Source organism: Procambarus clarkii, chromosome 1, assembly GCF_040958095.1.
Source record: "Procambarus clarkii isolate CNS0578487 chromosome 1, FALCON_Pclarkii_2.0, whole genome shotgun sequence".
Lineage (NCBI taxonomy): Eukaryota > Metazoa > Arthropoda > Malacostraca > Decapoda > Cambaridae > Procambarus > Procambarus clarkii.
Window position 1 is genome coordinate 34,204,802 of NC_091150.1, and position 12,480 is coordinate 34,217,281.

The following is a 12,480-nucleotide window of genomic DNA, read 5'->3' on the forward strand; positions in this document are numbered from 1 at the left end:
TTCACCCACGTACTACAAATAATCGCCAACAGAACTTAAATGTGCATATATTACAATATTAATTTATATTTGAGAAAATTCCTATTTTGAATGAACAGCGTGTTAAAATTGATGAATGCGTCTTTGGGGTCGACCGCTGGAAGGAATGGACTTGGTCTGAGGACGGATTGGGTGGTTGGTTAATATTGTCCACAATATGCTAACTTGATGTAAATGGTGACAGCAGTGATTGATGTCTGGTACATCAGCGTCCCGACAAGCCTTGTGGTGCGGCTTTTGAGTGTGTGTAGACCGGTCATGGATGATGGGACCGAGGGCGGTAAGACGTGATGTTGTGAGAGTGCCGGTTGAGGAAGGTCGCAGGAGTTGCTTCTGGGTAAGGTTGAGGTTGAACCTGATCAACCAGGCTGTGATTCATACGTCAGGCTGCGAGCAGTCGCGTCAAACAGCTTGGTTGACCAGTCCAGCAACGAGGAGGCCCGGTCGACGACCGGGCCTCCTCGTTGACCGTTGACCGGGCCTTCTCGACGACCGCGGTCCGGTCGACGACCGGGCCGCGGGGACGCTAAGTCCTGGAAACACTTCAAGGTTAGGTAAAGGTGTGCTGAGACTGGCCTGATGCTGTGGTCAGAGAGCCTTATATGCCCCGCCACCTGACGGTTCACAGCAAGGCTGCTTATTAATTGGTTGATGGGAAATTGCTTGATGTAGTTTGTAGTACTTCTGGGATTCTTGGGAAATATGTAGGATGTCATTTGAAGTAAGTGGAATTCCTCGAACATTTCAGTAGCTGCTATATTATTTCTACTGTAGTTGCTACCCAGGTTGTAACACAATTACACACTCCTCGCTTCCTTACCACACCATGAGCTACTGAGCTATGGAATTAGCTACGAGGAGAGACTACTGGAATTAAACCTTACGTCACTGGGAGACAAGAGTTAGAGGGGACATGATCACCACATACAAGATTCTCAGAGGAATTAATAGGGTAGATAAAGACAGACTTTTTAACACAAGGGGCACACGCACTATGGGACACAGGTGGAAATTGAGTGCCCAAATGAGCCATAGAGACGTTAGAAAGAATTTTTTCAGTGTCAAAGTAGTAGACAAATGGAATGCATTAGGCAGTGATGTGGTGGAGGCTGACTCCATCCATAGTTTCAAATGTAGATATGATAGAGCCCAGTAGGCTCAGGAATCTGAACACCAGTTGATTAACGGTTGAGAGGCGGGACCAAACAGCCAAAGCTCAACCCCCGCAAGCACAAATAGGTGAGTACTAGCTCCCCGCTTCGGTTGGCGGGAGTAGGACAATGATGGGACACAGCTGCACTAGGCACACGACACTTTTTCTATGTGAAGTAGTATTTTTAAGTTTGTTTTTTGGTATCCCAATGTCAGGGGCCAGAAAGCCTGTTAGGTTTATCGTGTTACCCATGAGCCAACGTATTATTATTAACATCTTTGTTGACAAAATTAATTACAGTTTTGCCTAATCTGAGGATTTCGATTAAGTCTTAAGTGAGGATAACCATGAGCCAACGGTTGATATTCCTCCAACAGGTATTTCGCTCCGGGCACCTATTTACTGCACTTATTTTCAAACCGAGTCATCAAGTAAAAAGAAACGCTTAAATGAACAAATCCACAAGAGCCGTGATGAGGGATAAGGGTTCGAACCAACGCCCGGGATGATCCGAGACGCGACTTAGGCGACTATGCCACGACATAGAAACGAATTGCAACCTGGAGTGCTACTGCCCTCACAACGATCCCGCAGCTTCTACAAAGCACTTTTGGGTCCGCTTAAATGTCTGTGTCCTGCCGCGGGAGTCGAACCCGGCACCTTTGGTTGCCGATCGCGCTGTCCAGAGAGCTGCGTCATCCTAAAAGGTCTTAAACTTTTTTGGTATGTGGTTGTATCTTGAAGTAGAACATTCATTAAATTAAAATATAATCTAAATAATAAAATTAAATCGAAAATGGCGACAATTTTACAGGTTTGTAATCCTTTACACCACCGCCCACGGGATGGGGTGCATAATAAAGAAAGAAATTGAATTGCCTGCTATCGTAACACGAAGAGAAACCTAGGGCCAAAATATACAAAAGTGACGTTAATGCAACGGAGATCAACATTATCAAAGTTGAATTCGACGTTATTCTTGGATATTTGTGCCCACTAGACTCATCTTTCTTCAAGTCCTATATATAGAGCCTTCAAGATGTACGGGACAATAGCTAAACTTACCTCTCGAGGTATTTACTGTACAATAATCTTCACGTTTACTGTTCTTAATGCATCTTGACTGAGTTCATCACATTTTTTTAAATGGTACATGCAATAGAGATTTTGATTAATTGCAGGTAATCACAGCCAAGCTCATAAAGGTAATAAACCTACCTGTTAACCGCCTTGAAGTCTTTAAAGTCAGTTATGAAATGCTAAGAAATCCCCCCATCTCGTAGGATAGCTTTGGTAAGTCTTTCAGGGGCAAGCGATCAGTAGCCTAACGCTTGCAAACCGTTGGATGCAGTTGATGAATACAAATATAAACGTAATTTAAAGCAAAAAAAAGTATTATTCATATGTTAGTATAATCTTGTATACTAATAACTGCTATGGCAAATTGTAATTTATTTACTAGTGCGCAACGAGCAAGTCTTGGGTAGCCTATGTTGTTATTATCGATTCAGCTACTCAGAACAAGTTCCAAGTAGCACGGGCTATGGTGAGCCCGTAGTGGACTTACCTGGCACAGGAGTGGTGCTGTGTATGTGGGCAGCCTAGGAACTTGCTCATTATGTCTTCACTGCTTCACCTCTTCTATAAATACGTAATTATGTGATGTTATAATAAATGATTTAATTCATATACCAATTCATTTTGTCGGGGACAGGTAGCCTGTGTATGTATATACGTTAAGCTTGTATTGAAGTCCAACCCTTCAAGGTCGACCTCTTGACCCTCCCCAGATACAACTCTACAACTGTTTACTAACTAACGGATACCTATTTTACTGCTAGGTGAACAATTTCATTAGGTGAAAGGAAATGTGCCCGCAACCATTTCTGTCCCGCCCCGGTTTCGAACCCAGGATTCAGGATTGTGAGTCGAAAGTGAACCCACCGTTTACTTTCGCGGTCGAACCCACTGTACTACCGAGACCCCTCATAAACTATACAATTGCAGTCCGTCCTCTAAAGAAAGACCCAAAGTCCATTCCATGCACCCGCCAAACCCGCTGTTTATAAATGAAAAACGGTTTACACACGACTCACAACTAATGTCCTCCGAACACTTCCGGAACAAGTGCTTCACTGACGAATTTTGTTCGAACCACAACGTTGTAAAATGCGTCACCCGCGTAGTACAAATACAAATAATCGCCAACAGAACCTAAACATCTAACCAGCGCCTAAATATGTACAATATGGTAATATAAAATAGTATTCCTTTATATTTGAGAACATTTCTGTTTTGAATGAACAGTATGTTCAAATTTATGAATGTGTCATTGGGGTCGACCGCTGAATGGAATGGACTTGGTCTGAAGACGGGATTGAATCAAGAGTTGCACAGACCGTGAGAGGGTGTCTGAAGCCGTCCTGTTGCTGACAGGGACGATGGACGCCGCCGGGCAGGTGAGGAAAGAGATCTAATCCTTTAACTTGGATTGTTGCGGGGCAGAGAGTTGCTTTCTTTTTGTTGTGATGAGATCTGCCATTTATGTGTATTTTAGTTTGTGTTTGATAGGGAATTAGGTATGCTTAAGGGTGCCTTCTCGCCATGCCCTGTGGCTGGGGGGATTGGTGCCCTGAAGCTACATAAACACCCTATACCCCCCCGAAGTGGCAAGGGGAGTTAGGGGACACATCATGCGCTATGCACCCCGTACCCATCCTACGTGTGGTGGTGGTAGTAGAAATGGCTACATAGGCACATATTAAGGATTCAGATAGTGAATTCCACAATTTGTTTTTTGCAGCATTGATGAGCTAGTTACATGATTTGTTAACTTATAATTCAAAAGTGTATTTAAAGTTTTCAAGTTAACATTAACGAATATAAGTTTAACTTGCCTATCATGCGGCCCACCAATTCATTGCGTGATGGCAGAAAGGTTAGTCCACTACAAGTACTGTCTACAGTAAACAGTTTTAATATTTAAGATTTCTGGTAATGCATAATTTAGAATTATAAAAGTTTCTTGAAATTTGTTAATAGCGTTATCAATAAATTCAGTATTTTTCACATTCTCTCGCATACTGACGCAGGGTGACCCAAAAGCCTGGCGCCAGATTCACGAAGCGGTTACGCAAGTACTCACGAATGTGAACATTTTTCCTCAATCTTTGACGGCTTTGTTTACAATTATTAAACAGTTAATGAGCTCCGAAGCACCAGGAGGCTGTTTATAACAATAACAACAGTTGATTAGCAAGTTGTCATGCTTGTAAACTGTTTAATAAATGTAACCAAAGCCGTCAAAGATTGAGAAAAGATGTATACGTTCGTAAGTACTTGCGTAACTGCTTCGTGAATCTGGCCCCTGGCTAACACAGTTCACATTTGTTAAGGTCTATATCGGGAGGTAAAGCACATTTCCTGATATACTTATACCGGAGCCTAAACCGAGCAGTAGTGACATCTAGTAATCTGTTGATGTTATTGGATGATCCATATGTGCGTGTTCTTCTTGCATGGTAGTAAGATAGATGGATACCTAGTTCACTTCGTCTATGATTTATAAAGTGTTTTAGTGTTTTACTGCCATAGATAGGCCAAGGTTTAAGTCAGCCCCTCCTTTAAAAACCTGTTATTTGGCTAACCCATTAGTTCTATAATGCATTCGGAAGATAATATGAGATTAAATCCACATGAAATACTCTTATTTTTACAATCATTATTTTTGTTGTCGTGCCTGTGCCCGGCGTAAAGAATTAAGGATGATAACGATTCACTTACAATTAATATGTCAGTATTAGAAATAAACACATACGAGTGCAAGGAATACGGAAACATATTTGGCCCAGTTGTTTATACCGACACCCCCCCCCCCCTTCCTCTGCCCTAATCAAAATGTGATTAGGGGTTTGTTCTTGTTTAAGATTCGCTACCCGGAACAAAAAGTTCCAAGCAGCACGGGCTATGGTGAGCCCGTAGGTGGTTAAGGGTGCTGCCAGCCTGCCACTCATTGTCTGGACAACTGCCTTTCAAACAGCATCAGTTGGGTGGTGTCGCGATTTATTAATGTGAGTAGAATATCTTATGATTCAAGGCATCGTATTTTACTGCGTAGGAAGGGAGGGATTATAATATAAAATGGGTGAAATTAATCTTCCAATGGCATGAAAGTGAGGGGGGCTAGAAATAGCCTAAGTTACTCTATCCCTTTGAGATGTATTTTTTATCTCAATAAACATACTTGAACTTGAATTTTAACTTGGCATGGAAGTGCCGTTGTTGTCTCTCTTTCATGCTATATAGATTGCGAAGCTGAATACAAATCGGCATCTTATACAGGTTGTGGGGCACACTGTAGGTTATATATAGTTGCTGGCGGCTGGGCGGAGTATTTAGGTCATGGTTATTATGTAAGCGAAGGTGTATTCTTGTTCCCGCGAGAGGTAAGTACACTTGAGTCAACGGCTAGGGCTTGGGCCTCGTGTGGCAACACTGTAACACCACGCTCCGGGTGTGGTGTTACTACCACAAGTGACGATCGAAACGTCTTCACTTCCATGGACACAGCACTGCTCCTGTGCCAGGTAAGTCCACTACGGGCTCACCATAGCCCGTGCTACTTGGAACTTGTTCTGAGTAGCTGAATCTATAACAACAACAACGTCTTCACTAGTGTTTCACGTCACAAGCTTGGGTTGAATAGCTTACTAATTTAAGCTTGGGACGCCTACACTCGAGCTGAGGTGTGCCTTATACTCTGGATGGCGAGCAATGTTGCTATTAAAAATAAAATAGGTACTATTTACAGAGTGATCAATTTGTGATGTTATTTTTGTAGGGTTTATCTTGCAGGTAAAACGTCATCTTCGCTAAAGTTCAAGAACATGCATTTGCCGCTGGCGCCACAGTGAGCAGCCCGTGTGTCTGAACTTGACACTAAAAATGTGCTACTTCCCCTCACCGGAAGCTTACACACGGAGGCCTTGTCTGACCCGTCCAGAGCTGATGGTCCCGCCGCTGTTGTTTGCATTTAATGTCAATAAAGTTCGGGAATTTTGACGATATGGTTCATTGCGTAAATACTGCAGTATATCAGGTGTGAGGTGGGAACAATATACACATAAGAGCCACACTGCATGACCCAAATGTGAGGTTGGAACAGTATACATAAGAGCTACATTGTGTATGACCCAACCCCTTCGCTCCTGTGTCAGGTAAGTTACAGTTACAGCCCCGCTCCTGTGCCAGGTGAGTCCACTACGGGCTCACCATAACCCGTGCTACTTGGAACTTGTTGTTCCCAGTAGCTGAATCTATTACAATAACAACAGTATGACCCAAGTTTCACATTCTATACACGTTAACAATTCACACTTAACCATTCTATCCAAATAATTTGATATGGAACTCCGATACTCTGAACGTTATTGCATTTCATTTTTACACTTGCGTGCATTCACAAGTACATTAAAACAAATTTATTGAAACGTATCTTACCAATAGACATACTCGACTCCTCTAAATGGAAAATAGGGTGACTGTGAGAACATGCTGATCTAATATGACCAGGTAGCACTTGGAAGGGATATGGGGGTAGAATGTGACAAGAAAATTAAAGAACTGTCGATACTGCACTAGAAAGGGGTATGAGAACAAGATATGAATTAGGATATGAATACAAATAGAAACACTGTTCAACCACTAGGAACATCAGGGATCGACCTGCAAGAAGCGAGAGCGACGCTCTGTCGACCTTGAGAGTGATAGTCCAAACATGTATCATTGAGGCGACCTTGATTCATCTTATCATAAGCATGAGTGTCGTGGCGGCGGCACCAGCAGGAACCTTCAACGGTCTTGTGTAACACGGTTCATCCAGTAGTACCGATAGTGCTTGTATCAACAGTCTGTTCGAACGTACAAAAATGGATTGTTGAATACAAAAACGTTAATATTTTGTATTACTAAATTAGCCCAAATGGCATATTAAAAACACGAAAAGAAACTGAAGACCTTACCTAGCCTAACCTGTCTAAACAATCCTAGGCTTCGTGTACAGCTATCTTTGGTCTAATAGAACACGTATATATGTGTTACACTAGTCCTGTGAATATTTAAGTTTGGGTTTTGGCAGCTTTTATTTCTCGTAGCCTCAACAAAACGTGAACATGCGCCAACATACAGTTGCTCTAACTATTTCTCAAAGGAGGAACTCTCAAAACTGTTACAAACTGTGCGATCGGACACAGTCTGAAAAGTATGGCGATTAAATGTATAATGTGTCGTATCTATAAAAAGATGATGTTTTTCTGTCTGCCTCTGTATGTCTGTCTGCCTGTATGTCTATCTGTATGTATGCCTGTCTGTTCGAGGATGGGGGCCAGACGCTTTGGGGCCAGCCTCACCCAACTTTGCAGTGTGACTGGTGTTTGTCCGGGGCTGGTCATAGGTGGGTCGGGGGTCGAGCCCCCATGCCCTTCCCCTTGGCTTGAAACGGCAAATTACACAAATTTCCAATCTCGCTAAATACCAGACTCCGTCCTTGCTAAGATTAATCTAGTATATTATTTTCTACATGATTAAATGTTAATGACTCTTATGTAGTTTATTTATTGAGGAATATTTAGTGCAAATGGTTACAGGGATGAAGGGTAAGGAAGGGATGAAAGGTAAGGAAGGTGATGAAGGGTAAGGAAGGTGGTGAAGGGTAGGGAAGGTAGTGAAGGGGTAAGGAAGGTAGTGAAGGGTAAGGAAGGTGGTGAAGGGTAAGGAAGGTGGTGAAGGGTAGGGAAGGTAGTGAAGGGGTAAGGAAGGTAGTGAAGGGTAAGGAAGGTGGTGAAGGGTAAGGAAGGTGGTGAAGGAAAGTGAAGTTTATAGACAGAATACCCCCAGCAGTGCCAGGTGGTGATTATGGTTACAGAGTTATATTTAGTGACAATATTTAGTGAAGATGGTTCATTAATGACGATTATTATTTTATACAAATAATAATGCAGATAAATATGGGCTGCATTACCTGCACTACGGGAAATCAGGTGGTCGGCAAACAAGACACATTGACGTCAATGATATCATTAACAGGAGCCTTGCCTCTGCCCAGTGTCCAGCACAGAGAGAGCCATACTCTAATGTACAATAATTGTACTTCCTTTGTTGCTCGACTGGATGGAATCACACTACACCCATGGAAAAATGGTAGACAATTGGTGTAGGACTATACTCGTGTATCCATCTCTGGCAGCCATATACATCACGCTCTCTGTCAAGCAGGAGCTGCTGCCACACACAGGGGAAAGAGACAAATCAAACATATACAACGAAATAGATCACCGATACAACTTTGTTTCTATTGGATCCGAAGACCCTTGGTCCATAAGGAGAGAGTGCAAGGAGATTTCTTACGGATCTGGGTTCCAGGCTCATCTAAACAACAAGAGACCCTAGAGCAGCGAGCTTCCCTTCCCAGCGTCTCGGTGTAGCGATCCAGAGTGGAAATGTCCGTTGCATCTCCGGTTCCTGCCCAGGATCAGAGGAGTTTGAAGCCTCAGCGTCTAGGGAAATAAATTCCCTTTGCTTTCCTCTTAATGTTCAAATTTTGTAACCAATCAATTATGCAACGGTGTAATCTTGTGTAATATAGTGTACAATAATAATAAAGAAGGGTTTGACAGGGAAGCAAGGGAAGGGAACATAAATATCAGGAGAAAGCACTAGGCCATTACGACTATTTAACACTTGGAAGTGATCAGGATATGCAATCACCTCGTCTCTCTCGACCAAAGATCACATTCACTCCCAAAAATCTACCACTCTCTACTTAGATTTAATCTACTTCATCTAAGTAATCTACTTAGTAGATTATATTAAAAATCTAATCTACTACGGGCTACTCATGCCCGTGTCATTTCTTGTTTGGCTTAATCTTCATCAATCATCAGGATACGGATTTGGGATGGGACGGGGGAAAGGAATGGTGCCCAACCACTTGGACGGTTGGGGATTGAACGCCGACCTGCATGAATCGAGACCGTTCCTCTAACATTTCCCCCCCTCCCACAAACGGCTGGACACGTATTTAGAACCAGACGACAAGTTTTCCCCTGAATGCTTTTTGTTCCCTTTGCCGAGGCTATGGGTCCCTACCATTGCACCAGAGGTGATACACCAATAATAATACTAAATAATAATACTAAATAATAATACTAATAATAATTTAGACATACAAAATACATTTATAGGATACATAATACAGTGGAGAATACTTAGGTAATACATGTACATTACAAAAAGCCACTAATGGTTTCCTATTTTTTTAAATTTTGCCCCGAGGGGCGAGTTTATTGGGCAGCGTCACTCATCTTGTAAGTGGACACACCGCCATAGCAGCATGTACAACACTCCCCAATAGGAAGAAAACCCGCTGGGTTGTTCATCCTGTCACTTGTACCCAGACACAGCTGGGACTTGCTTAACTGTCTCAAGTGAACAGCTCCTCAAACAAGAAGATTAACATCTGTCAACCCTTAAAAGCTTACGTTATCTGTTCTGTAAGTCCGTCCGCTTGCTTATAATTGACCGACAAATGTTGATCCACCGTCAGTGCAGTCCGTCCTCCTAAACTTTCCCAACGTCAAGAAAACCTCTAGTTTAAAAGTCTCCTTTCCTAATCTACCAGAGGACCCAAAACAGAAAACGAGAGAGTGCGTCACTTTCGCGCGCCGCTTCCATTTTCTAATACGACATTTTTTGGCCTTGTGTAGCGCATACGAGCGAAAAGCGACGTCCTTTGTTGGAGGACAGGTTGTACTGTCGGCGGAAAGGCGATCCACGTGGAACGGGGAGAGAGAGAATTAAAGGAAAACTCAATCGTACACCAAAACAAGATAATAAAAAGAGGGTAATTTTTTCAGGAAGAGCAAAGCAGTGGCCACCGGGGAACATGAGGGCAGGGAGAAACACAAAAGGCGTGTGAGAACTACGACGGAAGGGGGATATGTGCTGACAAGGGGTGTACAGGGTATTGTGCCCTGCCGGTGCGTGAGAGGTGGGTGGGCAGGGGGATGGCTGGTCTTTACACTGGTCAAGGGTGGACCCACAAGTTTTTACCGATGCAGTGCTACACACACAGTCTCGGTGGCTACAGCCCGGATCCACTCCCGGTTTTGGGGCCCTGGGGCTGACACAGCGTTTCAACGGGGTCTTTGGACTGACACAGCGTTTCAACGGGGTCTTTGGACTGACACACCGCTTCATCGGGGTCTTTGAGCTGACATTCCGCTTCACCGGGATCCTGGGGATGACACTCCGCTTCATTGGGGTCTTTGGACTGGCACACCGCTTCACCGGGATCCTGGGGTTGGCAAGTTGGAGCTGGAAACGTAAATGAATCAAAGAAATGCAACGAAATTCCCGTACCCAGTACGGGAGGTCAACAAGTGGATCACGCCGAAAGCAGTTGTAAAAGCCACCTCCATCCACATCTTTAAAGATAGATGCGACAAATCGAACGTCAAAATAGTTCAATTATAACGCAACAGGTACAACAAGGCCGTGAGGTGGAGCCGAACAAGCAATAGACCTCCCTCCCCAACAGTTACTGATATCGAATAGCAAATTACGGGCTATTCATGCCCGTGCCACCTCTTGGGGTGGCTTAATCTTTATCAATCAATCAGTTACTGATACGCACACGGGAGACATCTCCCGTCACGCAGGGTGCAGTCGCACCTCCACAGATCTCCAGTATCTGCTCTTGATACTGGTAATGGCTCAAAAGGGCCATCACTTACGGGTTATTCATGCCCGTGCCACCTCTTGGGTAGCTTAATCTTTATCAATCAATCAGTTACTGATACGCAAGAACCCCTCTACACCCCGGGCCGGCAGGAGGTGTAGCGGGTGTGGAGGCTGGTGACCAGGGGTGTCTCGAAGTAGGTGTAGTTGTCACTGGCGGGATGGCGACAGTGATGACTGATGCGGGTTGTGTACTGTCACTAGAGCACCTCTGAATTATAAATCGGAATGGCAATAGTATTTTTGTTTTTCCCTCCTTACTGCGTCCGCTATATTGAGAAGTACGTGGTGAGGCGTTCTGGTTAAATTTCAAGGTTTCCCATTCTCGGAGGCAGGTAGCCTGATGTAGGCTTTTCGATGTCCGCCCGCTGAGGCTAATTACTATATTACCTTTCGTGTTGCCTCGGCGGACTCTAAATGGTGTACTATGATGCGGAGAACTAACGTAACCGACCTTTACCTGCCGACCCTGACAGAAAACGTGTTTAATTGCTGATCAGCTGTGGATTATAGTACCACGTTACTTGTCCGTTGGGGATTTTGACGGGGGTTGAGTTCTGCTCTTTCGGCCCGCCTCTCAACTGTCAATCAATCAACAGTTACTAACTATTTTTTTTCACACACACACAGGTCAAAGGAAACAGCCCGTAACAGCTGTCTAACTTCCAGGTACCTATTTACGGCTAGGTAACAGGAGCACCAGGGTGAAAGAAACTCTGCCCATTGTTTCTCGCCGGCGCCGGGAATCGATCCCGGGCCACTGGATTATGTGTAGCGTGCTGTCCTCACAGCCACCGGTGTAGGGAACCGACCTGTGAGATTTATATTTAATTTATTTTAATTTATATATTGTTTATATTTACGTTAATTTATATATTTCGATAGCAATTTGTATGATGTTTAGCGGACTATATTTCTGCAATATTCTCACAAATCGACTCCTAGCACATTAAGGGGGTTTATATTAAATTTAAATATATGCAGCCAATCAAACTACAGTATTAGACTACTGTATTTTCGTTTTTAAATTACAACTTTTTATGGCCGTAGCGCATACGAGCGAAAAGTGATATAACTTGTAATAGGACGGCTTGCCGTTATAGTGTCCTCCAACAGTGATTTCAAAATTGGAGCCTCATTAATTTATAGTTTCTTTAACTATATCTTCGCACCCAATAATTTCTTCACATGACAAGTTACCCTCACGTAGGAAAGTCGTGACCACTATTGATTACTTCCTCTGAGGGCCGGAGTTTTTATTTTTTTATTTTTTGGCGGCTAGTGGTAGTGGTGGGGAGCCGAGACGCCCCTGCAGCGTGGCTCATCTGTTACCACTCATGGATGATGGCAGCTCCGTCACCCTCCTCCCCCCACCACCGCACAACTTCATCACCTCCCTAGGGGCCCCATAAACCCATCAGTGTGTGTGTATGACGTAACCCACCCAAACACTTCTCTTGTTTCACCTTCATTGTTTACATGAAGGTTTCTGG

At 43.7% G+C, this 12,480-nt stretch overlaps 1 protein-coding gene across 1 annotated transcript in view; it reads right to left on the bottom strand.

The window, feature by feature from the left end:
• Positions 1 to 10,331: 10,331 nt before the first annotated feature.
• LOC123754325 (serine/arginine repetitive matrix protein 1-like) overlaps positions 10,332 to 12,480 on the bottom strand; it is a 66,967-nt gene continuing 64,818 nt past the window's right edge. Inside the window, exon 6 of the mRNA XM_069321700.1 lies at positions 10,332 to 10,564. Coding sequence (XP_069177801.1) covers positions 10,332 to 10,564 — 233 coding nt within the window. The remainder of the gene's footprint in view (positions 10,565 to 12,480) is intronic.